This window comes from Oryx dammah, unplaced genomic scaffold (genome assembly GCF_014754425.2).
Source record: "Oryx dammah isolate SB20612 unplaced genomic scaffold, SCBI_Odam_1.1 HiC_scaffold_10, whole genome shotgun sequence".
In the NCBI taxonomy this organism is placed as follows: Eukaryota; Metazoa; Chordata; class Mammalia; order Artiodactyla; family Bovidae; genus Oryx; species Oryx dammah.
This window is the reverse complement of record NW_024070194.1, coordinates 66,697,847-66,717,270: the sequence shown is the minus strand read 5'-3', so window position 1 is coordinate 66,717,270 and position 19,424 is coordinate 66,697,847. Positions and strand designations below refer to the sequence as shown.

General features: G+C 37.7%; 1 protein-coding gene across 1 annotated transcript in view; it reads right to left on the bottom strand.

The window, feature by feature from the left end:
• Positions 1-19,424, bottom strand: part of UPF2 (UPF2 regulator of nonsense mediated mRNA decay) — a 94,417-nt gene that overhangs the window by 32,436 nt on the left and 42,557 nt on the right. The window contains exons 10-14 of the mRNA XM_040248482.1: positions 16,774-16,887; positions 11,692-11,808; positions 3,010-3,195; positions 989-1,192; positions 7-282 (exon numbers count right to left, since the gene is read on the bottom strand). Coding sequence (XP_040104416.1) covers positions 7-282; positions 989-1,192; positions 3,010-3,195; positions 11,692-11,808; positions 16,774-16,887 — 897 coding nt within the window. The remainder of the gene's footprint in view (positions 1-6; positions 283-988; positions 1,193-3,009; positions 3,196-11,691; positions 11,809-16,773; positions 16,888-19,424) is intronic.

The window sequence follows — 19,424 nt, the reverse complement described above, 5'->3', positions numbered from 1 at the left end:
GTATACCTGAAAATACACTAGGAAGCAATCGAGTTTTCGTTTACTGGAACCTCTGTCAAAGTACTGGCCACAGGTATCCAAAATAGTGCACACCAGTCTAATCCTGAAAAGGTGCTCAGGAGGGTCCAGTGAACTTGGAGAGCCATCAGAGTTAACACCAAATGAAGTAAAAGAATAAAGAGTTCTAAAAATAACAGCCGATTCCACCATTCTGTAATTATAAAGTTCCCCCAAGAACTTGGCACTGCTGATACGTCTCTGATTAAATTTAGGTTGATTAACCTAAAGCAGGAAGAGAAAAAAAAGCAGATTTCCATTAATGAACAGAAATGTGTTTGGGAAGAGCTAAAAATCATCTCTGTCACTTGACAACATCACTCACTGAACAGAGAAAAACCAATGGGTTCTTTTTTTCTTTTCCAATAATAGGTGTCCTTTTTTATCTCTGCAGGAAATGTCTATCTTTAAAATGTTTTAGTAAATAGAACATGTTAAATATTAAATTTAATACTAAATTGTTAAATGAATTAAGTTTATGAAAAAAGTTAAAATGTAATTCTCCCTATCAGCCCTCTGTAACTTATTTTCTCTGTAATCCATAAATTTTAAGGAAACAAGCTTATAGAACAAGCTGGTTACAGAAATTCTTATCAAGTGAGTATCAATTCTTCTAATTAATAAATTTATGAGTTCCTATAACATGAACTCCAAGAGTGACCTAGAAAGAATAAAAATTTACTATATTCTTCTAAAATAACCTTAACTGGATTGAGAAAAAGAGGCAAAAAATATTTTAGCATTAGCATGACAGGAAACTAGAAAATCTGACACAAGTAGGGTTTATTAAGAAATCACTATTTCCAAAAGAGTAACAGTAAATGACATCATATGGGGAAAGGAAGGTTTTCAAATCCTTATTTTTCAATAATAGGATTTAAAAGCTGTCTGAATTGTCCACAGATTTCAATTTGGTGCAAATCTTTGTTACCTCCATTCCTAATCGAATATCTTCTAAAACTCCATCCACAACATGGATTCCAACATCTTCCTGGTAGAGCACTAGTCCTGCTAAGAGGTTGGCTACACAGTGAATGCTGTTGTATTTCACGTTCCAGATGTTTATCATACAACAAATCACATAGTCTTTCACTTCCTGATCCTGCCAAGGTAACTTTCTCATCTGTCTCAAAACCTAAATGAGGAGAATTTTATTTAAATTACTAATATAAGCACAAAGTAGCCCAACATATCCAATAATACAGATATTTTATTATGACTGTACAGTCACAGAACTTTTGAAATGGAAAATACTTTAGAGGTTCCCTATCAGCCTCTTCATTTTAGAGATAGGAAAAATAAGATTTTTCTAATTATTGGCAAAATATATTCACATTTTCCCTTTACCTTTCATAATATCCTCAAATTTCCTAGAGTTTCCAGGGTTTCAATCAAGCTAACAGTATACACTCATACTCAGGGCACTGAAAGAAATACCCAAGACTTAACAAAAATAACGTTTTCTTTTGTGCATCATTTGATGTAAATAATCTCAGACACTTCTTTATATAAATGAAAAATGTCCAATAAGGAAATAAACTAAAGATCAATTGGTTAAAAGACCACTTAAGTAGTAAGATGGGGACACAACATCAAGACTGACAGTTTCCTTGCATTGTAAAGCGGGGATGACAGGCACTTAGGGCATAAGTCTGCTCTAAGGGTTAGACAAGTTAAAGTGTGAGAAGTACATAGGAACATGCCTGGCACATTATAAGCACCCCAAAGAAGTTAGCTATTACTTAAAAAAAAACTCTACTGGGAATGATATCATCAGCAGAGCTCTACTTATCATCTAGTTCTTTCCACATTTATTCTGAAAGAAAATAGATTCTGTTAGCAGCTTGTAAAGTTGTCCTTTTACCTCTACTCTATATCCACAATCCAGCTTTCAAGCACTAAGTATGTTCTTGTATCAGCTTCCATGGAAATGTTAATGTCATCTCAAATGTATAAACATTCCATACTTTTCAAACTTTTGCCAATTCTAAAGCCCCTTCCAAGTCCTATTTTTTTAAACAACTACTGTCTCTGGCTCCCTGAAGGTGGTTTTGATGTTCAAAATTGCACTATCATTCCTCATCACCTTCTACCCCAGCCACTTATAACACATGTATTATTCCTTGCCTCTTATCCATAGGTTTCCTCTGTCCAGAAATTTTTTTCTTTTTTTCCTGAAAAGAAAAAAGCCCCATACCATGTTTTTTCAACTTGTTGAGCTGACCAAGAAATGTTTATTCAACATGTCTTTCTTAGAAGTGAAGGCTCCAATGAGGTAACTACAATAATTAAAGCGAGTAGGTCAATGGTTCTTAATTTCTTCTGGAAATCGACCCCTGCTGAGAATCTAAAGAAAGCTATAGACCCTCTTCCAGGAAAATACAGTCAGGTCCAGAGATAAAATCATTAAATGTCAAAGGATCACAGGCCTCCAAAAACTTACTAAAGGTTAAGAACACTGGTACTGAAGCAAAATATTTAAAGGTAAATCCACTACAATGTCAGAGACTAAGTAATTGTTTCAAATACACACAGCATCAACAGTAAATACAGAGAGAATTACCATTTTAATTAGGTTAGAAAGGAAAACAAAACATATGTCCCATAAACTAAGTATCATCACGTAAATTCCCTCTAGTGATGACTTATATGGAATCAATCACTCCACTGTCTTTCTCCATTTACAAGATTTGAACACTGCAAATTACTTACATTTCTTATCTATACTATGTAGGGCACTGAAGCAATTGATAAACTGAGTTGATTTAGGAAAACTGAAATATATGTCCTTGACCTAAAACAATTTGGTGCAGGCTACAAAGACAGTGAACTGCATCAGAACAATTATCATTAGGATGAAAAAGAATTAATTTGGTTGAATGTTATTAATACATAAGCTCAGCACTACCACGAATCTCAAGTTGACTACTGTTATATTTCATTAAAATTTACCTTCTCGGTGGTAACCTTGGAGAGATCTTTGTACAAAAGCTTCCGGACATATTCCTGAAGAGGAGGACGTTTCTTTTTCACTGTTTTTTCAGCTGGAGGTGGGTTGCAGTAGTAATATGCATTCTCCACCATTGTGACATATCTTGCATCGAGATGCATTGCTTGTTTCTTTCTCATCATTTGTTCCTAAAATGTATAGAGCTTACATCAGTCAAAATACTTACTTCTAAGGTTCCTTTGTTCCTAACTAAAGGTGCCCTTTCAGGGAAAAGGTTTCAAGATAAAGAGCTAGAAAAGGGAAAAAAATAATTACTAGATATTTCTAAGAGTATACAAGCATACTAACTGCTGTATCACGAGTCATGTTTTTAGAACAAATTACTCCATAACTGCTTGGTCTTAGGCTTTCTCCAATGAAATACTCAGAGAACTTTGCTACAAATTTAACTTCACTTAAAACTCTGCCAAACTACATGAACTCTACATAAAACAAGGCTTACATCTGAGTGACTGAAGTTAAGGGCTGAGACAAAAACTGAGAATAATTTTATTCATAGAGCTTGGGCCATCCAATGTTGTACCAGGTAAATCTGACATATCTCTACAGACAAGAAAACTAAAAGGCTTCCAATGTCTTACAACTCGTCCAGTGACCTCAGCATTGGCTCAAGGTTATTAACACAGTCAATAATCATCTACTTCAGGCTTCTTAGCCTAACACTACCGACATTTTGGACTGGAAAGTTCTTTGTCTGGCAGGAATGAGAACTGTTTCATACACTGTGGGATGTTCTGTAGCAAGCTACACCTATACCCACCACATGCCAGTTGAGAACCACAGATGAACCAGTTGAAGATCTTCAAACAGCACTCCTAGTTCTTAAAACACCACTATAGTAAGAATTAAAATTACTGAGTTTCCTCAGCCATTCATCAAACATTTTACTTGGCACTTGGCACTATGCTGGAAGTCACCAATGAACAAGAGAGACACGGTTCCTACCTTTGTGAAGCCTAAGAGTCTGCTGCAGGAAGACAGAATAAACAAGCCAACAAATAAACTAATCTTTTAAATATGAATTGTGATTAGTGTTACAAAAGAAAATAATCAGAGTAAGAAGAGCCCACTTTAGTCAGGATAGGTTAGGGACAGCTTCTCTGGGAAAGTGACATTGAAGTTTGTGCTCTGAAGGATGACACATGTTGAGAGCAGCTGAGGCAGAAGCAAGAGCCAGACAAGAGGCAATGAGGAAACAGAAGGATCCGCTACAGGAACTAAATGCAGGCCAGCATGGTGCCGGGACGAAATGGCATGAGATCAGCTCCAAGTGGGGAGGGGTTCAGGGAGACCAGACTCTGCAGAAGTTGGTAGGAATAGGAGTTTGAAGCATGTGGAGGGAAGCACGATGAGCTTTAAGAAGGTGTCTGGACTAGGGTGGCGAGGGGTGGCAGATGGAGGCAAGATTTCATGTTTTGGAAAGATAGTTGTGTCTGTTAAGTTCAGGAAGGGCCGGGGTTACAGCAGGTTCATAAACTCATCACCTAATCAGTGCCCGGCCTAGCATGTATGGGAGGTTTGCAATTAACATTTACTAATACACAAATTAATAAATGAATTTAAAAAAAAACATTCAAATCTTTCCCATGGTCTGTGTTTCTATACATGTAAAGCCATCACATACTGGGGAGAAGTTTGCTGTTCATAAGTTCAATTATGGGTATACCAAGGTTCACAACTGTTTCACTTGTCTATGAATCTGCTAAAGTACATGGGTTGTAGCCTAGCTCCTGTCCTGACACCTACTCTACAATCTGTGAATACTTATTTAATGCTGGCTCCTCCAGACAGAACAATTCCCTGTTGAACAGGGCTAGAGATAATGACCACTCCTTTTAGGTTCTTTGGACAAAACATCACTTATCATTTGTACATACATAGCCCAGTTTTTCTTTTCTCTCTTTTGTATGTTTTTTTTTAACTTTTTAAAATTGAGATATCATTAATTTACAATGTTGTGTTAGTTTTAAGTGAACAGGAAATTGATTCAGTTATACATATACTTGTTCTTATGTGTTAATATATGAGTCTGTTTCACAAATAAGTTCATCTGTGACATATTTTGGACTCCACATATAAGTGATATCATATGATGTTTGTCTTTCTCTGACTTACTTCACTTAATGATAATCTCTATGATAATGCCATAATGTTGCAAGTGGCATTATGTCATTTTTTTGGGGGGGGGCTGATGGTATATACACACCACATCTTCTTCATCCATTCATTTGTCGATGGACATTTAGGCTGCTTCTCTGTCTTGGCTATTGTAAATAGTGCTGCTATGAACCCTGGGGTGCATGTATCTTTTCAAATTATCATTTTCTCTGGATATATGCCCTGGTGTGGGATTGTAAGATCATATGGTAGCTCTATTTTTTAGTTTTTTTTTTTTTTTAATTAATTAATTTGTTTGTTTTACTTTACAATATTGTATTGGTTTTGCCATACATTGACTTGAATCCACCATGAGTGTACATGTGTTCCCCATCCTGAACCCCACTCTCACATCCCTCCCCATAACCCAGTTTTAAATCAACACAAGTTTCAACCTGTTATGAAGACTACTGTTCTGTTATTCAGAACCACTTCCCCTAACACACACAGCAAACTACTTTTAACATCAGTCAAGAATAATTTTAAATGACAACCAATTAAAAGGTTATATGTGTTCCCAAATAAATATGAATATATTTTTTATATCATCCCATAAGCACTTGGGTGCTTTACATGTTCAGAGAAACTTCTCTAGTAACAAACTATAGAAATGATCCCTGAAAATACAGTTTTATCCTTATCCATCAGAGGGCGAACAGAATGAAAACCACAATAACAGAAAACTAATCAAACTGATCACATGGACCACAGCCTTGTCTAACTCAATGAAACTATAAGCCATGCCGTGTTGGGCCATCCAAGACAGACAGGTCATGGTGGAGAGTTCTGACAAAACACAGTCCACTGGAGAAGGGAATGGCAAACCACTTCACTATTCTTGCCTTGAGAACCCATGAACAGTATGTAAAGGCAGTAAGATATGACACCGAAAGATGAAATCCCCAGGCCAGTTAGGTGCCTAATATGCTACTGGAGAAGAGTGGAAAAATAGCTCCAGAAAGAATAAGGAGATGAAGCTAAAGCGAAAACAACACCCAGGTGTGGATGTGACTGGTGATGGAAGTAAAGTCTAACGTTTTAAAGAGCAATACTGCATAGGAACCTGGAATCTTAGGTCCATGCTGCTAAGTCACTTCAGTCGTGTGCAACTCTGTGCGACCCCAGAGACGGCAGCCCACCAGGCTCCCCCGTCCCTGGGATTCTCCAGGCAAGAACACTGGAGTGGGTTGCCATTTCCTTCTCCAATGCGTGAAAGTGAAAAGTGAAAGTGAAGTTGCTCAGTCATATCCGACTCTTAGTGACCCCATGGACTGCAGTCCACCAGACTCCTCTGTCCATAGGATTTTCCAGGCAAGAGTACTGGAGTGGGGTGCCATTGCCTTCTCTGCTTAGGTCCATGAATGAAGGTAAATCAAAAGTTGTCACACAGGAGACGGCAAGAGTGAACATCAACATTTTAGGAATCAGTGAACTAAAATAGACTGGAATGGTAGAATTTAATTCAGATGACCATTGTATCTACTACTGTGGGCAAGAATCCCTTAGAAGAAATGGAGTAGCCCTCACAGTCAACAAGAGAGTCTAAAATGCAGTACTTGGGTACAATCTCAAAAATGACAGAATGATCTCTGTTCATTTCCAAGGCAAACCATTCAATATGACGGTAATCCAAGTCTATGCCCCAACCAGTAATGCTGAAGAAGCTAAAGCTGAATGGTTCTATGAAAACCTATAAGACTTTCTAGAACTAACACCCCAAAAAGGTGTCATTTTCATCACAGGGGACTGGAATGAAAAAGTAGGAAGTCAAGAGTCATGCAATCCTCAAGGGCAAATTTGGCCTTGAGGAGTACAAAATGAAGCAGAGCAACGGCTAACAGTTTTGCCAAGAGAACACAATGGTCATAGAAAACACCCTCTTCCAACAACACAAGAGACGACTCTACACATGGACATCACCAGATGGTCAATACTAAAATCAGACTGATTATATTCTTTGCAACCAAAGATGGAAAAGCTCTATACAGCCATGAAGAACAAGATCGGGAGTTGACTGTGGCTCAGACCATGAACTCCTTATTGCCAAATTCAGACTTAAATTGAATAAAGTAGGGTAAACCACTAGACCATTCAGGTATGATCTAAATAAAATCCCTTTGATTTAGATAGAGTGGAAATGACAAATAGATTCAAGGGTATAGATCTATCTGATAGGCAGAGTGCCTGAAGAACTATGGATGGAGGTTCGTGACACTGTTCAGGGAGCAGTGATCAAGACCATCCCCAAGAAAAAGAAACGCAAAAAGGCAAAATGGCTGTCTGAGGAGACCTTAAAAATAGCTGAGAAAAGAAGAGAAGCTAAAGGCAAAGGAGAAAAGGAAGGGTATACCCATTTGAATGCAGAGTTCCAAAGAACAGGAAGGAGAGATAAGAAAGCCTTCCTCAGTGGTCAGTGCAAAGAAATAGAGGAAAACTATACAATGGGAAAGACTAGAGATCTCTTCAAGAAAATTAGAGATAACAAGGTACCATTTCATGCAAAGATGGGTGCAATAAAGGATAGAAATGGTATGGACCTAATAGAAGCAGAAGAAATTAAGAGGTGGTAAGAAAACACAGAACAACAATACAAAAAAGATCTTCATGACCCAGATAATCACGATGGTGTGATCACTCAGACATCCTGGAATGTGAAGTCAAGTGGGCCTTAGGAAGCATCACTGTGAACAAGGCTAGTGGACTTGATCAAATTCCAGTTGAGCTATTTCATATTCTAAAAGATGATGCTGTGAAAGTGCTGCATTCAATATGCCAGCAAATTTGGAAAACTCAGCAGTGGCCACAGGACTGGAAAAGGTCAGTTTTCATTCCAAGCCCAAAGAAGGGCAATGCCAAAGAATGTTCAAACTACCGCATAATTGCACTCATCTCACATGAAAGTAATGCTGAAAATTCTCCACGTCAGGCTTCAACAGTACATGAACTATGAACTTCCAGATGTTCAAGCTAGATTTAGAAAAGGCAGAGGAATCAGATATCAAATTGCCAACATCCACTGGATCATGGAAAAAGCAAGAGAATTCCAGAAAAACATCTACTTCTGCTCTATTGATGATGCCAAAGCTTCTGACTGTGTGGATCACAACAAACTGTGGAAAATTCTTCAAGAGATGGGAATACCAGAACACCTTATGTGCCTGCTGAGAAATCTGTATGCAGGTCAAGAAGCAACTGTTAGAACCAGACATGGAACAGACCAGTTCCAAACTGGAAAAGGAGTACGTCAAGGGTGTATATTGTCACCCTGCTTATTTAACTTATATGCAGAGTATATCATGTGAAATGCTGGGCTCAATGAAACACAAGCTGGAATCAAGATCGCCAGGAGAAATATAAATAACCTAAGATATGCAGATGACACCACCCTTATGGCAGAAAGCAGAGAGAAACTAAAGAGCCTCTTGATGAAAGTGAAAGAGAAGCATGAAAAAGCTGGCTTAAACTAAACAGTCAAAAAACGAAGATCATGGCATCCCGTCCCATCACTTCATGGCAAATACATGGGCAAACAATGGAAACAGTGACAGACTTTACTTTCTTGGGCTCCAAAATCACTGCAGATGGTGACTGCAGCCATGAAATTAAAAGACTCTTGCTCCTTGGAAGAAAAGTTATAATCAACCTAGACTGCATATCAAAAAGCAGAGACATTACCTTGCCAACAAAAGTCTGTCTAGTCAAAGCTATGGTTTTCCAGTAGTCACGTATGGATGTGAGAGTTGGATTATAAAGAAAGCTGAGCACCAAAGAATCAATGCTTTTGAACTGTGGTGTTGGAGAAGACTCTTGAGAGCCCCTTGGACTGCAAGAAGATCAAATCATCTGAAGGAAATCAGTCCTGAATATTCATTGGAAGGACTGATGCTGAAGCTGAAACTCTAATACTCTGGCCACCTGATGCAAAGAACTGACTCATTGGAAAAGACCCCGATGCTAGGAAAGATTGAAGGCACGAGGAGAAGGGGACAACAGAGGATGAAATGGCTGGATGGCATCACCGAATCGATGGGCATGGGTTTGAGCAAGCTCTGGGAGTTGGTGATGGACAGGGAAGCCGGGCATGCTGCAGTCCATGGTTCGCAAAGAATGAGACAGAAGTGAGCGACTGAACTGAACTGATAAGCATTGGTGTATTTCAAACCAAACTCACCCTCTCTTCCTTTCTTCTATTTTCTCATCTCTGTGACTGGCACCATCATCTGCTGGGATGCTCAAGATGGAATCTGGGGTCTTACCTTAGGGCATTTTCTCTTTCTCATTATCTCACCATGTCTCACCAGTTCTACCTCGTAAAATATATAGCCAGTTATCATTCCTCATCTTCCCACCCTTAACATTTCTTTTTTTCTCTGTAAGATCTGAAAACAGCCATTTCACTCTTCTGTCTACCTCCAGCCTCAGCCATCTCAATCATCTCCTCTACACTGATCTTTCTAAAAAATTAAATCTGATCATACCTATCCTACCTGCTTAACATCCTTCAATAGCTACTCACTACCATCGGGGGGAGGGGGTATCAGTTTTTTAGCACAGCACTCAGACTCAGGGCGCTTTTTATAATCTAGGCTGTGTCTACCTCTCCAGTCTTAGCTGCAGCCACTTAACTCAGTGTGTCTCTCTTCTCTGCCTTTGGGGTTCAGGTTAGTCTCTAAAATAAATACTATTTTTTCAGGAAACCTTTCACAACATATCAAGACTAGATGAAGCACCTCTCCTATGTAGACACATATTACCCTATGCTGACCCACAGTATTAGATCACATTCCCCCTCTGTATATTTCAATTGTCTAATTACTCATCTGAGTTATAAGACTATAAATCTCCTGAGGCCAGGGACTATCTTTTTCACTTTTATATCCCAAGGGTCTGACAGAAGGGTCTGCACTCAACGAATAAAAGCATCTATTAGGGAAGATCCTTTCTGACTCATTAAGTCTAGCTTAAAGTCCTCCCTTTATAAGTGCTTAAGATCCTCTGCACACCTTTCCCTGTTAAAACACATAGAACACTATACTGGGATTAGCACTAGATAGATGGAGAAGGAAATGGCAACCCACTCCAGTGTTCTTGCCTGGAGAATCCCCGGGACGGGGGAGCCTAGTGGGCTGCCGTCTATGGGATCACACAGAGTCGGACACGACTGAAGTGACTTAGCAGCAGCAGCAGCAGCAGCAGGGACCACTTTAACGCCAACTATGTTTGTTTCTTTGTACTAACCCCAGCCAATCAGCAAGAACATCATCCCTGCAGTTCAGTGCCTGACACACAGGAGGAGCCCCGAAAATGTTATATGATAAATAAGGCTCCTATCCAGAAAGCAAGACAATCAATGATAAGGCTGGCTGCTCTTGCTACAAGACAGGGAAGATACACTGAGCCACGAAAGCCAGGACTTTGGTTTGCAGCAATGGGATAAGCATCTATACCATGACTAGTAAACTTTCCCCAGCAAACAGTAAACATAGACAGTTCAGTATTACAAACAAAATACAGTCACTTTTAAAGCTAATCTTTCTTGGCATCTCTATTACATTATAATATGTAGTGTCTTATTTAGCCATATCAGCTTGGGCCAAAGAGGAGGAAGAGTTTTTCCTATGTTAAAATAAAAATTTGAACTTGGAATGATTATTATTCATTTGAATAAGCCTAAAAAGAATGTGGAAGTCAACTCCATATGATTTCACATTAATATTTTTGTCTACTAGACAAAATATTAATGCTTGTCACATTATTTCTGTCTACTAGAAATAAATTACTATGTATTTTCATTTTAAATATCATTGTCAGAGAAGTAGTCAAGCTTATAACTAAATTCTAAAAAAATAACACATGTAGAGAAAAAGACACCATCAGCACTTCTATAAAAGCGACACTGATGCAAAGACAGTCTATGTCCAGGGATTCCTAACCCAGTGCTCTCTTTGACACTAGTTCAAAATTAGGAAGGGGTAAAAGTCTGATACCCCTCCCCCACCACACTGTCTCCCCTGTGAAGGCTCCAAGTGAATGCATGGATATTACCAATTAGCATAACTTAATTGCTTAATAAACTTGATTGCCATTTTGGCATGCTAATTAGCTTAAGAAATATCTTCTCCTCCAAGTTAATTTTTTAAGCTTATGTTTTGTTTTTTAATTTTAAAAATTTAAGCGCCATCATTTATGTGGTTATGGCACAGTAACAATGTACCAAGAATATTCAGAAAGATGGCTCTAAGTTTATCAAAAGTTATCTGGGGCTGAATTCAATCCCACTCTATAATAGTGTGAGCTAACTGATAGCCAAATGAGAATATTTCCTATAGCTACTCAGGAATGGCTGGAGTTCTTCTTTAGGTAAAATGTTTAAATGGTTGAGCAAGGTAACAGGCACTGGTCAAAATTTTTAACCCCTGGAGTAAATCAAGAACTTCAAGCTCTTGCTAGTATCCTCAAGCCCTTACCAAAAGTACACTGGTCCTCAGGTGAGATTCTGGAGATCTGAAAAGGAATCTTCCACATGTTTCCAGTAGGGTACATGACATTTCAATATGGTGATGGGAGAAGTCTGATAGAAGCATCTGTAATAATAATAATGATAAAAACCCACAAAGACAACATTTCAATCCTATTAAAGAAAACATTACATACCTAATATGTGGAACACCTTTAAAAATGTTCACTGTAAAAAAAAAAGCTAAACACAACATTATAAATCAACAAAACTTTCAACTAAAAAAAAAAACTAGTCTACTTTAGATGTCAAGCGTTATCACAGGGTATCTTGTGTTCAACCATAAAATTTTATCTAAAAACTTCAATATATTCAATGTTATTCCTTTTAGAAAGATATGTGAAAATTTATTTATCAAAACTTATATTTATCAGGAGATGCTACATATTTAAATAAATGCCACATACCAATAGCTAACAGTTTCTAAATATTTTCTGGCTTGGGTTTATATGACATTTACCTTTAAAATTTTGACAACAAAAGGCTTATTATATGAAACTTACAACACATTACAACATTTTAGTATTTATCTCCCCAATATTTTTGTGTATATTTTCTAAACCAGATTTAGCCATATCATTTAATAATTTGGCTTGTATTTTGGCTAACATGAGTATTTTCCATGTCCTTATTTTTCCTTCTATAGTTTAAATTTAAATAATTTAAAGGGTTCATTCAGTTCAGTTCAGTCACTCAGTTGTGTCCAACTCTTTGTGATCCCAGGAATGGCAGCACGCCAGGCCTCCCAGTCCATCACCAACTCCCGGAGTTTACTCAAACTCATGTCCATCGAGTTAGTGATGCCATCCAGCCATCACATCCTCTGTCATCCCCTTCTCCTCCTGCCCCCCAGTCCCTCCCAGCATCAGTCCTTCCCAGTGAGTCACCTCTTCGCATGAGGTGGCCAAAGTATTGAAGTTTCAGCTTTAGCATCAGTCCTTCCAGTGAGCACCCAGGACTGATCTCCTTTAGAATGGACTGGTTGGATCTCCTTGCAGTCCAAGGGATGCTCAAGAGTCTTCTCCACACCACAATTCAAAAGCATCAATTTTTCAGCGCTCAGCTTTCTTCACAGTCCAACTCTGACATCCATACATGACTACTGGAAAAACCATAGTCTTGACTAGACGGACCTTTGTTGGCAAAGTAATGTCGCTGCTTTTGAATATGCTTTCTAGGTTGGTCATAACTTTCCTTCCAAGGAGTAAGTGTCTTTTAAATTTCATGGCTGCAATCACCATCTGCAGTGATTTTGTAGCCCCAAAAAATAAAAGTCTGACACTGTTTCCCCACCTATTTCCCATGAAGTAACGGGACCAGATGTCATGATCTTAGTTTTCTGAATGTTGAGCTTTAAGCCAACTTTTTCACTCTCCTCTTTCACTTTCACCAAGAGGCTTTTTAGTTCCTCTTCACTTTCTGCCATATGGGTGGTATCATCTGCATATCTGAGGTTATTGATATTTCTCCCAGCAATCTTGATTCCAGCTTGTGCTTCTTCCAGCCCAGCGTTTCTCATGATGTACTCTGCATAGACGTTAAATAAGCAGGGTGACAATACATAGCCTTGACGTACTCCTTTTCCTATTTGGAACCAGTCTGTTGTTCCATGTCCAGTTCTAACTGTTGCTTCCTGACCTGAATATAGGTTTCTCAAGAGGTGGGTCAAGTGGTCTGGTATTCCCATCTGTTTCAGAATTTTCCACAGTTTATGATGATCCACACGGTCAAAGGCTTTAGCACAGTCAATAAAGCAGAGACAGATGGAACTCTCTTGCTTTTTCCACGATCCAGCGGATGTTGGCAATTTGATCTCTGGTTCCTCTGCCTTTTCTAAAACCAGGTTGAACATCTGGAAGTTCACGGTTCACGTATTGCTGAAGCATGGCTTGGAGAATTTTGAGCATTACTTTACCCTGCTTATTTAACTTATATGCAGAGTACATCATGAGAAACGCTGGGCTGGAAGAAGCACAAGCTGGAATCAAGAATGCTGGGAGAAATATCAATAACCTCAGATATGCAGATGACACCACCCTTACGGCAGAAAGTGAAGAGGAACTAAAAAACCTCTTGAGGAAAGTGAAAGAGGAGAGTGAAAAAGTTGGCTTAAAGCTCAACATTGAGAAAACGAAGATCATGGCATCTGGTTCCATCACTTCATGGGAAATAGATGGGGAAACAGTGTCAGATTTTGTTTTTTTGGGCTCGAAAATCATTGCAGATGGTGATTGCAGTCACGAAATGAAAGACGCTTACTCCTTGGAAGGAAAGTTACGACCAACCTAGAAAGCATATTCAAAAGCAGAGACATTACTTTGCCAACAAAGGTCTGTCTAGTCAAGGTTATGGTTTTTCCTGTAGTCATGTATGGATGTGAGAGTTGGACTGTGAAGAAAGCTGAGCGCTGAAGAATTGATGCTTTTGAACTGTGGTGTTGGAGAAGACTCTTGAGCATCCCTTGGACTACAAGGAGAGCCAACCAGTCCATTCTGAAGGAGATCAGTCCTGGCTGTTCTTTGGAAGGAGTGATGCTAAAGCTGAAACTCCAGTGCTTTGGCCACCTCATGCGAATAGTTGACTCACTGGAAAAGACTCTGATGCTGGGAGGGACTGGGGGCAGGAGGAGAAGGGGACGACAGAGGATGAGATGGCTGGATGGCATCACTGACTTGATGGACTTGAGTCTGGGTGAACTCCAGGAGTTGGTGATGGACGGGGAGGCCTGGCATGCTGCAATTCCTGGGGTCGCAGAGTCAGACACGACTGAGGAACTGAACTGAACTTACTAGCCTGTGAGATGAGTGCACCTGTGCGGTAGTTTGAGCATTCTTTGGCATTGCCTATCTTTGGGATTAGAATGAAAACTGACCTTTTCCAGTCCTGTGGCCACTGCTGAGTTTTCCAAATTTAGTGGCATATTGAGTGCAGCACTTTCACAGCATCATCTTTCAGGATGTGAAATAGCTCAACTGGAATTCCATCACCTCCACTAGCTTTGTTCATAGTGATGCTTTCTAAGGCTCACTTGAATTATAAAACTTCCCCAATTCTTATTGATGGAATTGTAAAAAAAATTTTTGCTACTATAAACAACAGTGTAATGCAACATTCTTGTAGATAAATTTAACTACATTTATGATTATTTCCTTAAACCAAATTTACATAAATGAACTTGTGGCAAACAAATGTATATTCTTCCTACATATGTCAGTAATTAATACAAAGAGATATACTAATGTTTAAGTTGTTCATGGTATGATTCCTTTCAATGACAGCACTGAAAAAACTTTCACAACCTCTCTTAAAATTCTGTCCAAAGTTTCCCTAATGTACTCTGTAGTCTCCTGAGATGTTCCAGGTAGGTTTAGGAAACTAAACCCCTTGAATATTTATAATGATCGTTTAAAATATTTTAAACATTCTTAAGAAATCATGCAGTAAATAAACATGTTTGTTTAACTCAGGGTTTTCTGAATGTATTTGAATCCATGAGACCCATTTTGTGTGACATAGCTAAGTGATATATCCAGGAAATCAACTTGATAAAAAATTTGTTATTGTTAGTAATGACCAATTTCAAATGTAGAAAAATTATTTCATCTGTGCTGTTATGGTGACTGCAGCCATGAAATTGAAAGACCCTTGCTCCTTGGAAGAAAAGTTATGACTAACCTAGACAGCATATTAAAAAGCAGAGACATTACTTTGCCAACAAAGGTTCATCTACTCAAAGCTATGGTTTTTCCAATAGTTACGTATGGATGTGAGAGTTGGATTATAAAGAAAGCTGAGCACCAAAGAATCGATGCTTTTGAACTGTGGTGTTGGAGAAGACTCTTGAGCGTCCCTTGGACTGCAAGGAGATCCAACCAGTCCATCCTAAAAGAAATCAGTGCTGAATATTCATTGGAAGGAGTGATGCTGAAGCTGAAACTCCCAATACTTTGGCCACCTGATGCAAAGAAGTAACTTATTTGAAAAGACCCTGATGCTGGGAAAGATTGAAGGCAGGAGGAGACAGGGACGACAGAGGATGAAATGGCTGGATGGCATCACCGACTCAATGGACATGGGTTTGCGTGGACTCCGGGAACTGGTGATGGACAGGGAAGCCTGCAGTCCATGGGGTCACAGAGTCGGACACAACTGAGTGATTGAACTGATGCTGTTATCAGCTTTACCACACATAACTAGTTAGTTACTAGTGAGTTTCTAGTTTGATTCCATAGTGGACAAAAAACTGTAATCTGAGTAATTTCCTTTTTTTTTTTAACTTGCTGAGACTTTCTGATTGATTTTGGTTCATTCATGTGCATTTGCAGGGACTGTAAATTCTGATTCTGTTGAATATACTGTCAATTAGATTAAGGTTATTAATTGCATTGTCCAACCTGATACATACTTACTCACTTACTTACTTGCCTGCCTATGCTTTTAGCTACTAAAAGGTATTTTTCAGTATTTCACTATGACTGCAGATCTCTCTTTCTTTGTTGATTTTTGCTTCATGTATTTTGAAAATACATTATTGGATGCATACTGATTCAGGAAGGTAACACTATCTTTATGAACTATCATTCTTTATTTCTAACAATGTTTTGTGCCCTAAAGCCTACTTTGTCTGACAATAATGAAGCCAAGTGCTTTATCTTATCTTTTTAGTGCTTCCTTGGTATATTTCCCCCATCTTTTCACTTTAGGCTTCCTGGTGTTAATATTTTAAGGGCATCTTCCTTGTAGGCAGCATATAATGTTGTTTCAATCAAGTCTTATATTCTTAAGGCTTTTACTTAATACATTTTGTCCTTCTACACTACATGTGATTACTATTATAGCTGTATTTATATCTACCATCTTATTATTTGTTCTCTAGTTTGTTCATCTATTTATTGTTCCTTTTTACCTTTTCTGTCTTCCTATAGATTAATTAAATATTTCTTAACTGTATCATTTTCCAGCATTTATAAACTAAAGCATTAAAACTTTAGATTTACCTATTAAAAAATATTTCAAATGATTCAGCACTTACCTTTAAACAATGCAGCGTATCATTTTTTGTGAACATCTTAAACTTAGTGAGTTCTCCAATAAAACGCACAGTTTTGTTCTTTGTTTCAATATTGATCTGGTCCTTTTTTCGTACCTACAAATGAAAAGAAAAGAGACACTGCTTAATAGTCTGAAATCTGTGATAAAAACTGTTATTTTAATAAGACTGAATCACTCAAGATATTTTAAAATAAATTTGGGTATAGTTTCTTGCTATATTCAAATTATTCTAAGTTAAGACATAATTAGCTCCGTGGAACACCAGGGCCAGGAAGTGCTTTCCAAAACAGTTTCATGGTCAAGTAATTTGGAGAAACAATGCATTTCATCAACCTTAAAGAGGCTCTCAAACAAAGAAATCTGTTTAACTTAACTCAATGTTCCTTAAATTTCTTTGGCAACATAAAACATAAATCCCTCTTTTGAAATGTTAACAACTACTAGTTTGTTAAATTAATATTATAAGGAATATATGTTAGGAAATGCTCCTTTAAAAGTAATAAATGCCTAAAGCTCACTTAAGCAGAAAATATTAAGGCTTAGTGTATTATAGTTATGAACTATATACTACATTTTTTATTGTAAATGCATTAGTACAACAAAATTTCCAATACAATCGCTATTTTTTTTTATTATCAACAATCACAGTCATATATCAAAGTTCAAATCCTTTGCAAATATAAGCCCTCTACTCAGGCACACATTTCAAAAAACACTGAACATAAGAAAGTCTTATTACAACAGTACAATGTGAACAGACACATCAAGATAACTGTAAATGGATTTAACCTCAGAATTATATTTTCATGAGAAAAACAAACCTGAAGTCTAGAAGACTTTTCTTTGAACAATAACAATAATATGGCAGTTCTCTATAATAGTTTACTGTCCTTATTTTTCAGAATACTTCCTATTTGTTCCACACAACAATACTGAGAAAGGAGTAAAATCTGTATAAATATGATTTAATAGTTAAAACAACAACAGAAGAACACAACGCTGTCAAATGACTTGACCAAGGATCAGTACCAAAACCCCAATCTCCTAACTCACATTTGAGAATTCAAGTGCTCAAGCATGTGCTGGGGTTCAAAAAATAAGTCTTAACCAGGTGGTCCAGTGGGGGGGGGGGAGAGAGAGGGGGAAAGAGAGAGAGAGAGAGAGAGTGTGTGTGTGTGTGTGTCTTCTAACCTCATCATCTTCCTTTTAAAGACCAACTTTCTGTAGCAAGCAAAAGTAGGTGTTTATAAACTTTTTAGATCTTCAGGGATAATTTGTGAACAAAAATCTGCTAGGTTTAATTTGTTAGGCTTAATTCCCAGCTCTATCACTTAACTGTTACTTAAATTTTATGCCTTAATTTTCTCACCTGTAAAATGGAACTAATCAAAGTAACCTGTATCATATAGGGTTGTGGGTATTAAGTGAACTGATACATACAAAGCACAATCAATAGTGTAGTGACTGGGACCATAAAGAGTTCAATAAATAATAGTCATTGTGAGCCTTATCCACATTTGTACATGTATCACTAATACATGGGCACAAAATTAATGTTCACTGACTGAACAAATTAATGAAAATGCTTAATGTTTATATATACATTGCAGTGCCATGAAAGAATTAAGATGTGCAGTTCACAACACTTGAGCTCATGTGGTCGTTTTGTGCCATTTGGGAGTGAGGGTGGGGGTATATTATTCTGGACAATGCATATAAAACTCCCTGAACCTACTCACTCACTTGGAAAAATATGGATAAAAACAAGGATGATGACAGTGTGTGGTAATGATGATAACTATACTTCACCTAATACTAAGCAACTAATGTCCAGGACAAAAGATTATACAAATGATGCTTGCAAAGTGTTTTAAATGATAACAGTAAAATGCTTCTGGGAAATAAAAAATGAAAAACTGTACTAAAGATAAACTCATCCATGAAAAACTATAGAAGCAAGAAAGTAAAAAAAAAAAAAAAAACAAACTAAAATATTAACAAAGTTTAAGTGATGAAATTATGAGATTGCCCCCCACTTTCTTCTTTATGTATTTTTGTATTTTCTAAATCATCCAGTCTGGGCATGTGTTTCTTTTACAATTAAAGAAATATAGAAACAGAAAAAGTAAAAAAAAAACATTTCAAAAATGATATACTGAAGCTGAATCTTTAAAGGGAGAAAGGCTGGGAAATACATACATATGCTTTTACAAAGCTCCTTGGGCGATTCTAGATGTACAAGCTCTGTGCTATGCAGAATCACACAATTTTTTAAATTATTTGTTTTTAATTGGAGTATAATTGCTTTACAATGTTATGTTGGTTTCTGCCGTACATGAACCTCCCTCCCACCCCATACCATCCCTCTAGGTTGTCACAGCACTGGGTTGAGCTCTCTGCAGTCATACAGCAAATTCCGACTGGTGATGGCACTCTCTCAGTTTGTCCCACCCTCTCCTTCCACTGCTGGGTCTACAAATCTTTTCTCTACATCTGTATCTCTAGTGATGCCCTACAAATAGGTTCATCAGTACCATTTTTCTAGATTCCACATTTATCATTAATATATGATATTTGTTTTTCACTTTATGACTTACTTCACTCTGTGTAACAGGCTCTGGGTTCATCCAC